The sequence below is a fragment of the Crocuta crocuta genome, unplaced genomic scaffold (genome assembly GCF_008692635.1).
Source record: "Crocuta crocuta isolate KB4526 unplaced genomic scaffold, BGI_CrCroc_1.0 scaffold516, whole genome shotgun sequence".
NCBI lineage: Eukaryota > Metazoa > Chordata > Mammalia > Carnivora > Hyaenidae > Crocuta > Crocuta crocuta.
Genome location: NW_027529538.1, coordinates 876,657 through 897,153, shown reverse-complemented (window position 1 = coordinate 897,153; position 20,497 = coordinate 876,657). Strand labels below are relative to the sequence as shown.

Below are 20,497 nucleotides of genomic sequence, written 5' to 3'. Positions count from 1 at the left end.
AACTGCAGATAAATTTACCAGAATGAATAAATGAGTTTAGCATGTCTGCTGGATATAAATCAAAGCACACACTGAAAGTACATTTTTTATATGGTCCACAAACAAAAAAGTGAAATTAAAATAGGAAATTTCTGTGCTATCAATAAATATGAATTTTTAGGACTAGATCTAAAGAAATCCCACAAAACCTTTCCAGAGAAAATGATAATGCTTAGTGAATGACATAGATTGGAGGTCTTCTTATATGATCACAGATGTCGCTTTACCCCATACCCCCACGCCAGATAGCTCCTGCTTCCATAGCTCTGATGTTTCACTCCCACGGTCTCCTTGATCATCTTTTTCTACACAGAAAAAAATGCCTTGAATTCGAATCATGTACCCGTAACTATCAGTCATAGAGATGCGAAGACAATTTCACGGCATTTGCTCCTACATATCCGTGTTTTGAGAGTTGAGGCAATACACTGGGATTAGGGCATACCTATGGGTAAGAATGGTATAGAAACTTAACTACAAGGCCTTCCGTTTCCATAAAAATCTGTTGCCTTGTTTTTCTCTAAATATTAATTTTTTTAAGTATATTGCAGAGCGTGACATGGGGCCCCATCTTAGGAACCATGAGATCATGACCTGAGCTGAAATCAAGAGTTGGTCGCTTAACCAGCTGAGCCACCCAGGGGCTCCGATATTAATCTTAATATTAAAACATTGAACTTGAGAAGCATAAAGCGCTCCTCACCTATAGGTGCCCATACACTAGGGTGGAAAGCTCTGAAATTCTTATCTACAAGACGTCAATGACCTTTTGACACATCAAAGATGTGAAGACCAATCACCGACACAAATCAGGAACCTTGCACAAGGCAGAGGCTACCTGAAAACATGCATGCAACCTTTGAGCCCTTTTCAGAGTTTTGTTTTGTTTTGTTAATTGTTACAACGTCATCATCTAGCTACTTTTGTTCTTTTTACTAATGACAGCCTGCTTGAGTGTGTCTTTCTCCTTGAATGATACTAAAACTTCTGTGTTTTTTTTTTTCCTCCACCCTTTTCCTCTCTTGCCTCCTCTCCAAACCTGCTGGTGTTTGTAACTCCTTTATTGTGGGTGTGGTCCTCTCCATCAGCCATGTGGGTAGTTGAACCAAACTCACCTACCAGCCTCTCCGCTGCCTTATCCACCAGGAGACACTCCCAGGAATCCAGGTTGGTTGTGGGGTGTGGGGTCCAGGGGATGTGTGCAGCCAAGTCATAACCAGGGCCTCAAACTAGGAGGCCCCCTGGGGTCCCAGCTCTCAGATTTTGACCCTGACTCTGCAGGCTTTCTGGTTTACAGCACCACTTCAGCCAAGCTCCGAAGTGCAGTGCACATGATCTCTTTCTTGCCATCAAATTTTACCTTTCTGTGTCCCATCCTTTTGGGGTCTTGCTACCTCTTTTCAATGAAATGACTCTAAGGTAGTAGAAGGGACTCCAGCATCAAGATTAGACAGTGGCAGGGGTGCCTGGGTAGCTCAGTCAGTTAAGCTTCCGACTTCGGCTCAGGTCATGATCTCACAGTTTGTGAGTTTGAACCCTGAGTCGGGCTCTGTGCTGACAGCTCAGAGCCTGGAGCCTGTTTTAGATTCTGTGTCTCCCTCTCTCTCTGACCCTCTTCTGTTCACGCTGTCTCTCTCTCTCTCAGAAAAAATAAAAACATTAAAAAAAAAAAAGATTAGACAGGTGTCAGAATTTTTAGTTAGGCAGGGCATCCCTCATCCCTGAAATCATAAAAGGAGGTTGTTTTTCTATCCTACTTTCATGGAAGCCTGGGGCTGGCAGTGCGTTTGGCTGAATCCTCCCTCTTCCCTCAATAAGCACAGCCATTCAACCTGGTGCAGTGGCCAGAGACACCCCATCGTGTGAACCTTCATCCCTTCTATGCAGCGTTTACTCTGGGCCCAAAGGTCACCATAAAATGTGAGCACCCTAAAACAAAACAAAACAAAACAAAAAACAAAACAAACAAACAAACAATAAACCCCAGCTCTTAAGAAAGTTAGTTTGTGACCAAAGCCATGTGGTACTCTGTGAAGCCAGCAGGGCACCTGGGAACTGGCACGGACCAGGGCTCTGGGTCATCTGGGTTTAGAATTCAAATTGATTGAATTAACTGTGTAACTCTGAGCAAATCCTAAGCTCAGTCCTATGAGTATAATAGGCTAATAGCACTTCCCCTATTCTGATGCTTTGAGGCTATGAAGTAACAAAAATAAAGCTCCTGTCATAATGACTGGGGTAGAGTGAATGGCAATCAAGTGTACCTGTTAGTAGTGGCTGAGATTTTCCCCCTTCAGAAGCAACCAATCTTGAAGAGTAAATAGTATTGGTCCCGTATGACAGATGAAGAAACTGAGGCTCAGGCCGATTAAGAAATTTTCCTAAAGGTGAAACTAGTAAAAGTGACATCTGGGACCCAATTTCAAGTGTTCTGACTTCTGCCACACAGTAATATTTTCACTACGTCACATGACATAAGAAATTCTCTAGTTTTGGCCTCTTTCTATTACCTGCTAGTCTTCTCATCTGCCATAATGTGTGGTTGTGTCACATCCCTTCATATACTGTAGTGGCTTCAAATATTGCAATTCTGATATAACATGAGTTTCATCTTGACAAAATCTATGGCAGTTCCCTCATGGATTGTCTGAATTATTTCCAGCTCCCTGATAATTTCTTAACATTTTTATTTTAGGAGTGTAGACCATCACAGACAAAAGCATGAAGTTAGAACTACGAGATTGGCTTTACTTTTATCTGATGATTAAAGACAAGTCGATAAGATCTTAGGTGGTCCCATTTATTGACCCTACCCTATTTACCGGGCACTGGCTAATTGTCAGGCAAGGTGCTGAGCATTTTGTGAGGTTCAATAGTGCATTAGATGTTCTTTTTCACCTCAAGAACTAAATAACAAGTTTGGAAGAAACTAGAGACTTTAATTAAGCCCCGGCTAGACTGTAAAACTCCTCTTCACTCGATATAAAGTACAGATGTGCCTTAAAATGGAAACTGACACATATTAACACAGGTCAAGATCTGTTTACTGAATTTTGATTTCCACAGATATTGCACCATGGGAAAAAAAAAATCAGTAAAGATTCCTCCATTTATCGAGCTTATTGCTTGTGGTGTGGGTGGGGTGGCAGGGAGGAAAGACGTGATAAATAGTAATAAATAATAATTTATTTATTAAATAAATATTATTATAAAATAATATTATTTGATATAATAATAAACATGCTAAATAATAAACAGTAAATAAGTACATTCTGTGGGATGTTAGAAGATCATACTGATCCTGAGAAAATAGAGCCAGATAGGAAAGATCAAGAAGCCAGGCACAGGGGGGTCTTGTAAATAGAATGGCCAAGTGAAGCCTCATCCAGAAGGGGCCTTTAAGAAAGATCTAAAGGAGGTGATAAAGTGAGGTGTGCAGGTCTCCAGGCAAAGAACCTTGTCTCCCAGGCTAGGGAAGGCACTAAGATAGTAGCACAAGTGGAGAGAGAGAGAGAGAGAGAGAGAGAGAGAAGGACACAAAGTCCCAGAGATGACAGGGAGTCCAGGCATTAGGAACTACAATAACTTTTGTGTTCAACTGTATTCATTTAAAGGAGGAACATTTTTCCAAGTCACCTTTTCTTGGTGGAGAGAAGTGGAAAAGGGGCATTATGCTAATGTCTGCATGCTAAATCTATCAGTGTGTCTACTGGTGAATGTATTATTTATTTTCAGCTTTTTCTATTAATATTGAGTTGAATATCTCAGTACATACTTTATTTTGGTGTCTTTCCTGTAGAAGAGACTCCCAGAAGGGGCATGCCTGGATGACAGACCTGCATGGATAAGAATCCTGAAAAGCATGCCTAGATATGAATTTATACTCCCAGAAACAACATGCATTATATCACCCGTCGTTTTATTCAACAGAATAATACATCGGTTTTCCTAATTTAAGAGATCCACAAAATTCTTTCATTCACTTATTTATCAACAAAGATTTCTTAAAATCTACACTTCACACAACAATTGCTAGACACATCAGAATGTCACATGCCCATAGTCTTCACTCACACTTGCATTTTCTTATCTTTCCTGTTTCACTCCCCTTTACTTCATTATACCATTTTCACAATACTGATTTTATTTATTTATTTTTAATTGAGAGAGAGAGAGAGAGAGAGAGAGAGAGAGAAAACATGGAGGACAGAGGCAGAGGGAGAGAGAGAGAGAATCTTAAGCGGCTCCATGCTCAGCATGGAGCTTGACCCGGGGCTTGATCCCACGACCCTGGGATCATGATCTGAGCCTATATCAAGGGTCAGCACTCAACTGACTGAGTCACCCAGGTGCCCTAGTTAACTGACTTTAAATATAAATGACCAGGATACTTGGTTCACATCAGGATGCCACCCTTTAGCACTGCTTCTTTCATTCAGCTTCATGATGTGATGTTCGTGAACTGAAGCAGGCGCCCCACAGAATCCGAACCCCCGGTAGAAAGGGTTTCCCAAGCAAATTAAGAGGACAGACAGAAACACAGAGGGGGAGTCTATCAAATACCTTAGAAGAATTAATCTTATGCCTTTATTAAGCTAATCTTATTTTTTTCAATTAAAGTAGCATTTTAGCAATACAGATACTTTTCTCTAGAAATGCTTTCAATTCAGATTTTTACCAATGTCACACTAGTCTTCTGGGAGCTTTATAGCTTTGCTTCAATTGCCTGGATATTTTCCCATGTTGATAGATCTAAAACTGCCTGAGTGAGTCACATCTTTTTGTATAATGTTAGACTAATTGAATGAATTCTGTGTTTTCTTGGATTTAAAAAAAAGCCTTAATTATTCTTCACTTTATAATTTTATGATAATAGTCAAGAGTCAGCATAAACATGAAAATCTTTACTCTATATATTTTCAAAACCCGGATCTGAGCGCAGGAAAGAGAAATGTCACTGTAACAAGTACTGATGTATTTATTCAAAAGGTCTGCATATGTTATATTTAATTTAGTATCAAAAATGTGCTGAAAATCTAACAGGGAGATTCTTATGAGAAAATAAACTTATAGGGATTAATATGATATCATTTCTCAACTTAATATTGAGTGCTCAATATTATGCATACCCTGAATTGCTGGCCAATGAAAATAACCCCATTTAACCACTGGAACAGTTCTGTGACGAAGCTTCTACTCTAATCTGCATTTTACAGATGAGGAAAGCCAGTCTTAGGTTTCAGTAATGTGTCCAATTCCATCCAGGTAGTAAGTGGTAGAGTAGAAACCTGAACGTGGATTTTTCAAATGCCAAAGTGCTGGGCTGTGGCTGCATTAAGACTCATCTAGGTGTCATGGCCATGGAAGCAGAGGATTCGATGGAATACGAACGATCACAGGGGAAAAGAACATGGTTGGGTGCTAAGAGGAACAGGTCAAATCTCAGATCAGTTATTGATGAGCAATATAACCTTGGATTATATTATGTTAAATTATGTTATGTTATAGGTGAGATGACGTCTCATCTATAAGAGGGTGCAATTAAAAGATTACATAAAATACTTCTTAAGAGCTCTAAGCACCCACCATGCAGTAAATGATGGTAGTTTTTGTTAAAAATAACATAGAGAAGATTTTATAACAGCACTTGTCCAGGTGTTTTAGTGGAAGAACAGAAATACTCAGGAGCTGAGGTGGTTATGTTATGTATATTCTGGATGCACTTGAACTAAAGCCTAGATGCAGCCGAATGCAGCAACATGCGTAAGGTATTCTGACCACCCAAACACATACACACCTAAGACATTTTTTTTAAGAATCAAAACACTTAGGAATAAATACTTCAATAGGAAGCATCTTACAGTCTTCACATATAAATACATATTCATGCAACACTAGCTCAGCAACTGTGATGTGATCTTTTTGCCTTGTGTTAAAATAGTCCTTTAGCAAACGCCATTTGCAGGATATATGTCTTGAAACTTTCCTGGTAGCACTCATTAGCAAAAAGAAATAAAAAGAGCTAAGCTATCACACTGTCTTGTCTGATCCCCTTTTCTGAACAAGAAGATATAATTTTAAAATGATTTATTGAGGTCTTGGTGAAGCTTGAGATTGTGAAACAGCTTTTTAAGGCCCAAAGATAATAAGCCCTACAGTATGATTAAGTTCATGAGAACATTACTTGCTATCAACTCTTTTCTTAGAGATAAATATGGATTTGCAAAGCACAATATCTGATGCTGAGNGGCAGAGAGAGAGGGAGACACAGAATCTGAAGCAGGCTCCAGGCTCTGCACTGTCAGCACAGATCCCGATGTGGGGCTTGAACTCACGAACTGTGAGATCATGACTTGATCAGAAGTCGGATGCTTAACCGACTGAGCCACCCAGGCTCCTCTATCCCTTTTCTTGTATAAAGAAGTTTACTATCTGATTGTCTCTTCTACTATAATCTACTAATTTTGCACAGTATCTACATTTGAGGAGGTCAATGTTTTGCTAGATATATCTGATAGATTTGAGGATTGCCTGAATGAAAAAGTCTATATTGCATACTTCTCGGTATAATTTTTCAGGGTAAAAGATTTCAGCCCAACTAGTAGTGAAAAATAGAGAAATTACTAACCACTGGTGTTTACAAATTGTATTCTAAATGAATTAACTATCCTATAATCATGTGTTTCTTTTTTGGTTTTGTTTTTAAGTTTATTCATTTAGTTTGAGAAAGAGATTGAGAGAGAGAGAGAGAGAGACAGGATCCCAACCAAGCTTCATGCTGCCAGCATGAGGCCTTGTGCAGGGCTCAATCTGACAAACTGCGAGACCTTGACCTGGGCCAAGATCAAGAGTTGACATTTAAACAACTGAACGACCCAGGCACCCCTGTTTTTGTGTTTTTAATAATCAAGATTAGATTAGACTATAACTAATTTGAAACCACCATTTCAGCTAAGAATAAGCTACTTATTTTATAATTAATAATGAATGTCCTATTTTTATTTTGTTTATTACCATTTACTAGTATCCGAACTTAGGTCTGCAACAACATTTTCACTGACCTGAGGGCAAAAATGATAGTGGAGTGTGTCAACTATCTGTTCCTAAAAAGAAATATTCTTCATTCTTAGATAATCTACCAAAGTTTTTTGTTACATTGTTCCAATATTTTTTCTTTGAAGAATTGTGGTGAGAGAAGAGGCAGGATTTCTTTTAATTTTCTTACTGGGAAAAATAAAAGGATGGCAACTTTATAATTTTATTGCTCTTTTTATTGTTATTTCACTGGTTCAGGGGATGGGAAAGTCTGAAGTTCACCATTCTATAGTTACTCAATTGCTTTTAAATATTGAAACAGGACATATAACAGTGTTTCTAAAGATTTTCAACATTTGGATAGTTGTTGCCTCTGATAAGCATACAGAATTCATGAGGACTTGGTTGGTCTTTCAGCCACTAATGAATTGGTGACATATTTAATTCGTACGAATGACATGCTAAGAAAATCAGGCTCTGGCGTCTCCAACCTAGACAATAAAAACATGGGTCTACAAGCAAAAGAAAAAAAAAAAAAAGAACAAAAGAAAGAAAAACGAAACTTCCTATCCAGGCAATAAAACCAGAGAAAGAGTGGAAGAATACAAGAGTAAAAAGACACATTGTAAACAAAAACTTTTGCACCAAACACTTACTAAAAATGCAAGACAGATTTTATTTGAGCTGCTGCAGTTGGGGAGAAAGACATGAATATAGAACTAAGCTTAACTCCAAATGCAACAGGGACCAATGGGGATTTATAACCAATGGGCAGAGTAAGGGGGTCAGTGGACGGAAAATTACTTAGTGAAGATACTGAGGGGAGGGGGAGCCTTGCTAAAATGGCCTGACAGTATTCTTGCTACAGGCTAACCAAGGACCTAGCTATCAAGGGTGAGGGATGAGGAAAGATGTCAAGGGTGGAGGGATTTCCACTGAACTGACTTAGCAGGATTCCTTGCTAAGACTGGGCTCAGTGGGCCAGGGGTAGGGCTCCAGGTCAAGGTCAAGATCTAGTTGACAAGAGGGCTCAGAGTAGCCTAATTAAAGTTTGGTCAGCAAGAGAGCCCTTGTTAAGAGATTGGTCAGAAGATGAAGGTAGGAGAAACTAATATATCATTGGATTTTTAAAATGAATCAGGTTTTGAAAGACTTGCCTAAACCTCTGAGCATCGTGTAAAAGTTAGTCTTTTTTGCTAAAAGTAAAATAAGGACATTCACTCGAGCACACTTTCATTTTGAGCCACGTGCAGGTGTATTTTAAAGTCCTCTAAATTCTTATTTGTAGTGTGCCTTTAAATTGATTTTAATGAGACCAACCAATTCCTTTCTGAAGATCTCTTCTGATGGATGTGAGCTTCTATGGTTTTTTCCAGGGTCAAGATTAAAGGGTTTAGTGTAAACCTCAAGAGTAAGTATCCTTAATAGGATAGAGACAATCAAAGGAACGGTAATTACTACATCTTACTGAAAACATTCTGTAAGTAGGGAGGAGACGAGAACAAATCTTACCTTTTAGAATCTGCTAAATTTATTTTAACTTTACACTGTGTTTACTTGACATGTGACTAGCAATAGCAGCGGGATCCCTTTTCATTAGAACTATCCTGGGAAATTCTTTAAATGATCTCCTCAGATGTGGCTTATCTCACCATCTGTCACCACTATAGAAAAGTCAGCATTGCATTCAGATACTCTGTTGTGCATAATCTTTTCATGTCAGGCAGGAAACTCAGAAAGATAAGAACAGAAGACATGAATAAGTACTAATTGAGCATCCACCACTGCCTGGCACTGTTTTGGGTCCTAACAAGCCTCTGTTCTTTCAGTATTTACAATCTAAAGGGGAGACAGACAAACATTACAAAATTATACCCCATTTGACAAGCATTGTAGCAAGATGGTGGGGTTGCTATTGGTTTCACAGAAGAAAAGTGTCTGCCCCACTTCTTGGGTTAGGGTATGGATGGGAATATGGGGAATGGTAGAGTGTTGAGTGTGTTTGTGTGTGCATGAGGCATTGGAGATATGCTGGTAGAGGGAGGGGAGGAGAGCAGTGAAAGAGGTGATTTATAAATAGAGATCCAAAGGATAGAGTGGGTATTATTCAGGAGGAATGAGGGGGCCTGGGAAAGGCGTGCATTATGTGCATAGATCCAAAGGAAAAGGGAATAGGCATATACTTAATTTAACATGTTAGATAAATGCTTCTCAAACTTTATTGGGCATATGAATCACCCAAGTTTAATGTTAAAATACAGATTCTGATTCAGTAGTTCCAGGGAGGGACCTGCATTCCTGGGTATCTAATAAGCTCCTAAGCGTTGTCAGACTTAACTGTTTCACAAACTAAACTTGGAGTAGCGACATATAGACAATTTGATTTCCAGTAACCAGACACTTCTCTCTTGCTCTGGAGAAATAACTGAATATTCCCTAAGGGATTCCCACTCCTGATGATGACCTACTTAGTCACACTGCATGAATCCTTAATGATTGCAATGAGGTGGCCACTCAGCACCTCATTCATATATGACATTTTCTGTAAGGGAGCTTACTTCTCTTCCATAATATTTGTAAAATCACTGCTTCCTATTCTGCTTTTGTACCTTCTTTTCCACCTTGATCTGCTCTTCACTGAAACACATTTAGCAGTTTCAGCACAAGACCAGCCTGAAAGGATGTGCTTAATAAAGATTGTCAACGTTTGTCAAAATCAAAGAAGATGTCCCAGGGAAGACCTTCCATCCTTCCCCATTAGGAGCCACTTATAAGGCTGTCCTGTATCTTGACAGCCATTCTTTTACTGTCCACTGGAACTCATTTTAGTAAATGCATGAGTTTCGTGTTGCTATCTCTGCCTCATCCCGAAGCAGCCAACGCTCTGCTTCTCTCGAGAACAGGGACATCTTCGCAAATACTCTCAAAATTCCATCTCCCTCCCAAAGGCATGGAGGCAGATTGGTCTGCCTGGTAATATCACTTACTGGGAATTCACACTCATGTCACATGGTTTAAAAGACAAGCCTCTCGGGGCGCCTGGGTGGCTTAGTCGGTTAAGCGTCCGACTTTTGCTTAGGTCATGATCTCGCGGTTCGTGGGTTTGGACCCCGCGTTGGGCTCTGTGCTGACTGCCAGCTCAGAGCCTGGAGCCTGCTTCAGATTCTGTGTCTCCCTCTCTCTCTGACCCTCCCCTGTTCATGCTGTCTGTCTCTCTCTCTCTCTCCTAGAAATAAATAAAACATTAAAAAAAAAAAAAAGACAATCCTCTCTGCATATAGTTTTGTGTATTAGGCATCATCAAATTGATTTATAATGTGTTTCTGGGGACTGGAAGATGCATTCGCTTTGAATATTGGTACAATGGAACTGTGTCATGCTCATCAGGTAATGCATAGATTTTACTCCCACTGATGGGAGTCTACTGTCCTGTTTCATTCTCAAAATAACAAACTAACAAACACATACAGACACATATATATTTAAAATACATTTCTTTATCCATGTTATACAGACCTATCATTGAGACAAATTGAATGAACCTAACAGCCCAGCCACACTTTCAAAGTCCTTCCGTACCTTCCATACCTTCATTTCCAACTGGGATCTCACAATAATTTTAAAGGCAGATGGGCTTTCTTACCAAGATATGTAGACAGACTTGTCATTTTTGACTTTTCACTAGACTAACTCAGCAGTTCTTAAACGTTTTTATGCATAAAAATTTACTATGTGCCTTGCGAGGGGTGCCTGGGTGGCTCAGTGGGTGAAGGGTCCAACTTTGGCTCAGGACATGATCTTGTGATCTGTGGGTTCGAGCCCTGTATCAGGCTCTGTGCTGACAGCTCGCAACATGGAGCCTGCTTTGGATTTTGTGTGTGTGTGTGTGTGTGTGTGTGTGTGTTTGTGTGTGTGTGTGTGAGCCCCTCCTCCACTCACACTCTGTCTCTGAAAAATAAATAAACATTATTTTTTAAATTACTATGCACCTTGCACTTGTAGGCATATACAATATGCTTTACAGGGAAACAAGGAATTTCCATGTATGATCTTTTACTTTTTCCTATTAACCCCTACTCTGGACCTAACTAACTCTCTGCAAGTTTGATGTCATTCCCCTCCAGAGCAATCAGAGACTGTTGAAACTCTTTTTCTACCCTGTTTTATTTTCAATCTGTGTCAACCTTACTTCTCAGCCTGTTGCCTTGATACTCCTGTAAAGAGAAAGGTTAACTCTGTAAAGAGAAATAGGAGATATCTTAACATTGGAAAATGTGATTTCCTTGACTCATGAGCTATTGCAGATCAAAATTAGCTAGACCTGTGGGTTTATCTTCCACGTATGAGCGGTTTTGGAACCTAACAATGATAAATGTTTGGCATTTGAATAAAAGCCAAACTGTCCTATGGCCAGGAAAGCATTCAGAGGAGCATCTGCAGCTAACTTTGAGGCATAGTCACACTTAAATGACAGCTACAAAGTTATAACCCTCCCCCACCCCCATTGTGAGAAACCTGTGAAAATAGGGCTGAAAGTTTGGACTCTCCATGATATTTTACAAGTGTTTTCTGGAGCTGGAAAGGACCAGAGACTTCACTCCCAGGATTCACTTATAAATGGCAGACCCAGCTAAGCTAGCCAGCAGAGAATCTAAGGACATAGAGAGAACCACGTAACACCCTCCTTTCTTCCGCCCACTGACTGTCTTTTCCCAGGGAAGGCAACACAAGTGTTATCCTTTCATTTAAATTAAGTTCATTCTAGTCCTCAAGATGGCAATTACTCAGAAAGTAATATGCGGAAATTTAAAACAAAACGCATTTTTCTTGAATTATTCTGTGTAATTTTTACCTAAACTTATGATCCGTGACATAAACCGTCAACAGTCATTTAAAAAAAAAGCCATCCCTAGTAATTTAGTGGAAATGCTAACAGACTATGCTTATTATTTCTGACTTACGTTTAATCGCAATGTAATGAAAATTGATGAATCTAGCACTTGAAATATGAGGTTTATATATGAGTCAGAAATACATTTAACTAATCTTCTATTTGTTGTTCCTTTAGAAGAAAAATTTTAAATGTTGGCCTGGTAATTACATAAAGAATTATTAGATCATATTCCAAAAAATGTATTTTGATGAATTGTACATATTCTGTGTGGTCAAGAACAACAGAAATAAAATGTGTAGGCTTCAGATATCCATGCATTTTTTAAATTCCAAATTTCAGTATTTTCCAAAGAGAAGTATTTAGAAATCCTTAAGGTCCAGAGAGCTTTTTGTATTTAAATTAGGTTGAATTTAAAATCTCCCATAGTAGGGGCGCCTGGGTGGCTCAGTTGGTTAAGGGGCCGACTTCCACTCAGGTCATGATCTCACAGTTTGTGAGTTTGAGCCCCTCGTCAGGGGCCCTCTGAGCTGTCAGCACAGAGCCTGGAGCCTGCCTCAGATTCTGTCTCCTTCTCTCTCTGCCCTTCCCCTGCTCATGCTTTGTTTCTCTGTCTTTCAAAAATAAATAAACTTTAAAAAAATAAAATAAAAGCCCCTATAATATCATGAAAACCAGGATTGGTAATAATTTCAGTCAGACATAGGGGTAAGGAAGAGAAGAATCTAGAATTTGGAGGCAAAGAAGTTAAGATAATGCCCCTGCCACAGAGGTGCAAAGAGATCATGTGCATTTTCTTTTCTTTTTTAATGTTTATTTATTTTGGAGAGAGAGAGAAAGAGAGAGACAGAGTATGAGCACTGGAGGGGCAGAGAGAGAGGGAGGCACAGAATCTGAAGCAGGCTCCAGGCTCTGACACAGGGCTCGAACTCACAAACCGTGAGATCATGACCTGAGCCAAAGTGAGATGTTTAACCAACTGAACCACCCCGGTGTCCCTGATGTACATTTTCTAAAGCCCACATTCTTTTCATGGTCCTGCCCTGCCTCCTGATTGAAATTATGTTTTGTCACTCATTTTAAGAAATGAGTGTTTTTAAATTTTGAATTCCGAGCAGAATTCAAAGCATTATCTGAGTTTTAAAACTGCTTGCTCAAGAAAAAGTAACGATGTTAGAAGTCAGGCAGATGCGCTGTGTCCATCGAGGCACTGGGAGTCACTGGATTTCAGGTTCCTGTTCCCAACAGAATAGTTCACTGTGGCTCCACCAATTGCAAGAGCAAAGCCAGCTAAGCAATGTCAGTGTCAGCAGCATTTGGAATGCTGAGTGTCATGCGGAAGATGAGTTTTGTTAAACCACACTGTGTTCTATTCTGAATATGGAGGAGACTCACTGGGACATGTTCTCTTTTGTGTTTTGGGGCACACACAGCAACTTGGAGCCACCACTAATGTACGAAGTTTCCGCACCGCAGCAGGGCAGCGCCAGCGGCGGCTGGAGAGGCGGCCTGGGGAGCTCCATCACAGCGTGTAAGAAGGTAACCTTGCCTGGCACGTCTCTTGTCTCCTAGACTGAACTTGAATGCTAGTGCAGTTTGACTTTCCAAGTACTTTTTTTCTAAAGCAGAGAAAAACAGCAAAAATGAACAAGGGAATGACCCACAGTTTGCTCGCTGGGGTAACCTCTGATGCTGCTAAAAATGTAATTCATGAAAAAGAGCAGAAAACTCAAACAGATCAGAAAAGTAGGACTTGAAAAATCTAAGCCTGCAATGCCATTCCACCAGAGCTTCAACCTCTCAGTCAGTGTCTCTTCCCAAACTTGGCCATGGGTAATAGCTTCATGGAGGTCCTTTCAGAAAACGCCTCCCAGGTTCTGAGTGGCTCACCTCTTATATGGAGCATCTAAGTCTGTATCTAAGAAATATTCTGGCTGTTCTCCTTTTGATGTTTTCTGAAAGAGAAGAGTGTGCTTGGCTTATTTTATTAGGAGAAACAGAAATGCATTTCCTAGAATACAGACTTGAGAACTAATAAACAAATCTTACTTTAAGCACACTTGCTGAAAGTTGTTATTTGAATAACATAAATTCATCTACTTTGTTTTTCCAGCCAATCTAATGGAAGGCTGGAAACTTAAGGCAAAATGCCCAATTTCCCACCTAAAGCTTTTGTCACTATGTAATGCAGAATTCCAAAGAAGGATGTATGTGTTTCTTCTCATCCAAACTTAGAGGATGTCACACTAGATTCTTTCATTAATTGTTTTTTATTAAAGTTAAATTATTGGGGTATCTGGTGGCTCTGTCAGTAGTGTATGACTCTTGATTTTGGCTCAAGTCATGATCTCAGGGTCCTGAGATCAAGCCCCCCATCAGGCTTAATGCTGGGTGTGTAGACTGCTTAAGATTCTCTCTCTCCCTCTCTTTCTGCCCCTCCACTGCTCATTCTCTCTCTTTCTCTCAAAAAAAGTTAAATCCTAAAAATACTTTTAGGTACAAATCAGGACAAATTCTATTACTAAACATACTGTATAGAATATATATTATTTATGTATACATAATGTACATTATGTTTGCATATATATATTGATTTATTGATTACTATACCCAGTTAAGCGACCTTATTTATTTTCTGCTTGTGTGATGTTTGTATTGTCTTCAAGTAACAAAGAAAATGACACATCTCTATGTTAGAGAACATATATTGATTACAGAAAAGTAGCATTAAACATAATTTTACTGAAGTATTTGCATGCCAACATTCATTCCCAAATATAAAAATAAATTAATCTAATTAGTTAAAGGCTCTAATTGTCATGTGTATGATCTATTTTTCTTTCTCTTCATATTCAATCCTTATACAAGAGTCAGTGGTATAAATTTCCATTTTAATGCAGAAAACTGAGACACTATAATTCAAAATGATTTTCAGTTACTTCTAAGAGAGCTAAAACTTCAGGTCTTCGAGCCCTAGGTATGTTCTGTTCAACTCTGTAACTCCAAAAAATAGTCTTCACCAGATGCATACATTTCCCAAGGCTAAATGAGTTATCATTTATTTTAATTTTTAAATGACTCTATTTCTATTGATTAGAGTCCATGCGGTATTTAAATTAAGGACTGAAAGCAGACTGCCTGAAATTGACACCCACTTCAGCCATTACGAGTTGTGTTATCTTGAGCAAATTACCTGACCTCTTCATGCCTTAATTTGCTCATCAGAAAAAAGGTGACAGGTGAGCCTCATTGAGGTAATAGATGTGAAATGTTTAGACCGCTCTCTGGCATGCGGTAAGCACTTGAGATAAAGACTATTTATGAATAACATTATTCTGCAGAATAATTTTTCAATATGTACGTGGTACCAGAAAATAATTTAATATAAACATTACCATGTTCAAAGAGTTGATGCCTTGTGATCTGTTATCTCAGTTACATTTGTTTTCTGGGAAAAGAGGTTGTCATATTCATTTTTTACAAATCAGGTCTGGGAGATACAGAATTGAGCTTTCTGGGGCTGAATGTTTGCTTAAAAATTAAAACCCAAGCTCAAGCATTTATTATATGTTTATATGTATATATAATATATATGTACATACACAAATAGAATTTAAAGGTTTTTAAAAAATGTTTATTTTTCAGAGGGAGAGAGATGGCAAGCCGAGGGGGCAGAGAGAGGGAGAGAGAATCCTAAGCAGGCTCCACACTGTCAGTGCAGAGCCTGACGCAGGGTTGGATTTCATGAACTGTGAGATCATGACCTGAGCCGAAATCAAGTGTTGGATGCTTGATGGACTCGGCCACCCAGGTGCCCCAAGAATTTAAAGTTTTAAATACAATCCTATGCATACCACAACCGTTTCCAGAGCTATTAGCAGGTTGAACCACATGAAATTTCCTTTATTACAGACTAAAAATTATCAATTATATGCAGTTTCATATGGTCCGATGTAAATACGTTCAAAATTCTGTTAGATCTTGGGGAGAGATACAAGAAGAGATATATATTCATGGTCTTTTTTGGGAGACAATACTGGTTTCTCAGTTGAAAAATCAAACGGTAAGTAATTCATAAGCTAAATAACTATGTAAGGTAACTATGTACTTTATAGCTAAGGACAGAGACTCTGGTCCTGTAATAGACAATAATCTTCAGAAAGAGAATTGGATCTTAATTTAGACTTTGAAATCTGATCAGGATTTGAATGAGTGAAGAGAATAGCCAAGTAAATTTAGGAAGGGTTGCTACAAATTAATGCAGGAGAAGTCAACCCCTTTGTGTCTTGAAATATTTTTCTAATGTTTCAGTACACCCCTTTCATTTTAAATATTCTCTTAAATTTACATAATAATTGCATTTAAAGGCAGTTTAAGTGCTGTATATTCCACATGCTATATACCATGTAGGCTCTAATTGCTTCCCTTCCCTTCAAAGAGCAGCTCACTATTGTTTTCTTTTTTATGTCTAGAACATAGGCCCTCAATAAAAAGACATTGAATATTGAATGATTTCCTGCTTTTATTTTATTATTATGTATCACTGCAAGCTGATTTAAGTGATCATTGATCAATTTGGAAAAAAAACGTATTAATCACAGATAATGGGTCTAGGTAAGTGAGAATCTATAAATGCACATGCAATGTATGTTCAAAGAGACAGAAAATACAAGGAGAGCATTATCATAGAAATAAAAAGGGTGTCCAACTGAATCACCACTGTTCCCAATCAGTCTTCAATAAGAGTACCGTGGATAATTGAAATCTATTGGTAATTCCCCAAACTGATTTTAGGTAATAGCCTCATCTTCTTGCCCATCAAATCTTCTTATCAGAACTGACACATTGCTAAATTAGCTGGTAGAGGAAATAAAACAAGGGTCCAGAAGGTAATGCATTAGTTGGATAATCAGCTTCTGAAAAATTGCAAATGGACTGAGTCTCCTGAGTGTCACATCGAATCTCTAAGAGTTGCAGGAATCTTACCCACGTTCAATTGCTTCCATTCCTCTTTGCTATTGGGGAAATATAGTTACTGGAAGCCACAGCTGTGGAAAAAGCCATAGCATCAGAAAAATGAATTTGGTGGACTTATTTGAAGGAGGAACTCCTTAAGGGATTGCCTTTCCTGAGAACTAACATGACCAAACTACCCAGCAATAGTTTACATATATTATCTTCTCATCAATAGACCCCATTTTGCTCCCAGAAGTGCCCTGGTGTGCACAATAAGTTACTTGGTTATCCCAGCTAGAGCTTCAGAATGATCCTTTCTCCTTCTTCTCCCTTCCTCTAAATGCTAAGAAAGTTACCAGATAAATTCTCACCGGGGTATTAGTCATTGTGTAGGTTAATATAGTTGTAACAAATAAAATCTGTTTTTACTTAAATTAACTATGACTACTTCTGAACAGTGCTATTGCCCCGTCCCTTAACTGGCACTGATAATCCAGCCTATTGAACTTGGACTTGAACTTGACTTCAGAATTCTACTCATCTTGAAGCTCCAATCCATCCAAGCTGGGACAGCCTCTGTGTCACCATAACTTACAGAGATCCAAATCCTGGGAAAGTTTTAATGTGTGCAGTGGGATACTCCATAATAATGCCTTTAAAATGATGGGATTTTGGAGCACTTGGGTGGCTCATTTGGTTAAGCATCTGACTTCAGCTCAGGTCATGTTCTCACGGTTCATGAGTTCAAACCCTATTTCGGGCTCTGTACTCACAGTTCTGAGCCTGGAGCCTGCTTCGGATTCTGTGTCTCCTCTCTCTGCCCCTCCTAGGCTTGTGCTCTGTCTCTGTCTCTCTCTCTCTGTCTCTCAAAAATAAATAAATACTTAAAAAATAAATAAAATGATAGAATTTCAAAATATTGCAGGAGCAAAATGGGAGAGAAAGGGTAGCTGGTGGAAAGTGAATATAAGAGCCCTCTATGGTACCTCTTGAAGCTTCTCTCACAGAGATCTTGCCCAATGTTCCCCGTTCTCATGGGACCAATCCTTCTTACAAGACAAATACAATCATCATTGTTAGACTGAATCATAGTGATTTCCATTAAGTGAGCTAAGTGATTATAAATGTTACTCTTTTTATTTTTAATGTTTATTTATTTATTTTTGAGAGACAGAGCATGAGTAGGAGACGGGCAGAGAGAGAGGGAGACACAGAATCCAAAGCAAGCTCCAGGCTCCGAGCTGTCAGCACAGAGCCCGACGCAGGGCTCAAACCCACGGACCACAAGATGATGACCTGAGCCGTAGTTGGACGTTTAACCAACTGAGCCACGCAGGCACCCCTGAATGTTTTCCTTTTATATCTATTAGACACTAGGTGAAAAGCCTTTATGTTGTTTTTATAATAAATAAAAATCCATTATCTCTAGGAGGCAAGTGGGATCCCAAGTAACAAAGCTGGACTTGGAATCTAAAGATCTGAGTCACATTCCAGATTTCCCTCTTACTATGTGACCTTAGGACTGTGACATAACTTCTCTGATTCAGATGTCCTGGGCTTGTTGCGACGTTTATATGCAAAAAAGTTTTGTATAAGTTCTTGGCGCACAAAGTTGATGCTCAGTCTAATATTAGTTAATTCCAAATAAGCAATCTTTCCATGAGGCAGAATTTCTTTAAATAGAATTTAAAAACTAATCTGAGCTAGTAGGCACTGCCCCGCCCCCGCCCCGTTACGTTGAATTTCTGCTGGAGTGTCTTCTACTTTGAAAGCCTTACACTCAGTGTCACATATCCACAGTAGCTGGACATTTTCAATCCTGGCTTCACTTCCTGGAGTGAAGATTTGCTCTTAGGGGTATAGTGGAATCAAGCCTCTTGTACAGGATTCATGTGATAAAAGAATTCGGGGAAAATCAACACCCCAAGTATCCTTCTCTTTTTATGACATGTTAATTAAATCCACACTGAACCTAGACTAACCAAGGGCTACAGCCTGAAACACTTCAGGTTCCCAGAGGTAGAGTTTGATCTTCATCTGATATCTGATCATCTCTCTGAAGCTTCAAGAGCACTCTATTTTTAAAATTTTTTAATGTTTTATTTATTTTTGAGAGAGAGATAGAGGCAGCATGAGCAGGGGAGGGTCAGAAAGAGAGGGAGACACAGAATCCGAAGCAGGCTCCAGGCTCCGAGCTGTCAGCACAGAGCCCGACGCGGGGCTTGCACCCACGGACTGTGAGATCATGACCTGAGCCAAAGTCAGACGCCCAACTGACTGAGCCACCCAGGCGCCCCTCAAGAGCACTTTTTGCCATGAGAAGCCCCCTTGAAGCTGACTTAAATTTGTTGTTGACAGCAGCATAGAAACCTCTGAAGAATCGGCAGAATGGTTATCCCTGGCAGTGTCCTCTTACTCTGTAAAATACACTTTCATCCAAGCTCATCTCATTTTGAGGACATGTAATTAACAAAAGCAATTCAATTAATGGGTGCAGGCACAGACTTAAAAATTGAAAGGCTTTTTCAGAATCTGATCTGTATCTTCAAAGAAATTTTTATTAGTCAGGATTGTATTGCTCTGGGTGGAAAGCCCCAGGGTACTTCCGGGAAGCACATGATAGAGTACAGCTATAATATTCTGTGCTTCTAGAAGCTAATTTCTTACAGGAAGGAAGGGCTTTAAAGATGTAAATATGCAAATAAAATGAAAACCAAAATCAGCATAATTGGGCGTGTTCACCTTTCTGTGGAAGAAAGATACTAGGCTTTTTGCCGTGGAGTATACAGCACTCACAGCTTTATAAATTCTTCTCATCAGGCAGCCTGGCAGTGGTCTTCAGACCCAGCTCTTTATACCAGAATGGCGTGTCTCAGTTTTGTCGCATGGCCTGGGTGTTCTGTTTTATCACCATTCTGCAGGGGTAATCAGAGGCATTGAGGAAATAGGGAGATTTTAAAGAAAATAAATGCAGAGTTGTTTTACTAAAAGTGATATTGGAAGAAAGCTTCAGAACTTAATAGTTATTTTCTTCAAAAAAATGTTTTAATGTTTATTTACTTTTGAGAGACACAGACACAGACACAGAGTGCGAACGGGGAAGGGCAGAGAGAGAGGGAGACACAGAATCCGAAGCAGGCTCCAGGCTCTGAGCTGTCAGCACAAAGCCCGATGCGGGGCTCAACCTCACAAACTGTGGGATCACGACCCGAGCCGAAGTCAGATGCTCAACCAACTGAGCCACCCAGCACCCCAGAACTTAATAGTTCCAAAAAGAATTCCTTAGAGCAAAAGGAGACTGGAATCTTGATGTGCCCCAGCGGGTGGAGAGAGGGGAGGCAGAACCTGCCTACAGACAGAGAACCACCTGGGGAAATCAAGATCAGGAGTGAGAATTAAACAGAACCATGGACGCTGTCTGTTTAAGCGGAAACATTCTGAGTTGTGATCTCATTGAGGTCACCTGGAAGAAGAGTTTGGAGACAAAGTAGCAAAAGAAGCCCATGCATTCAGCTTCAGCCCCTTCCATCTCCAGAGCCAGCCCCAGAGTGGGGGATGGGGTGGGGGGGTGGGGGG

General features: G+C 39.5%; 1 protein-coding gene across 1 annotated transcript in view; it reads left to right on the top strand.

The window, feature by feature from the left end:
* Nucleotides 1-20,497, top strand: part of SPHKAP (SPHK1 interactor, AKAP domain containing) — a 159,182-nt gene that overhangs the window by 18,847 nt on the left and 119,838 nt on the right. Inside the window, exon 4 of the mRNA XM_077761380.1 lies at nt 13,399-13,504. Coding sequence (XP_077617506.1) covers nt 13,399-13,504 — 106 coding nt within the window. The remainder of the gene's footprint in view (nt 1-13,398; nt 13,505-20,497) is intronic.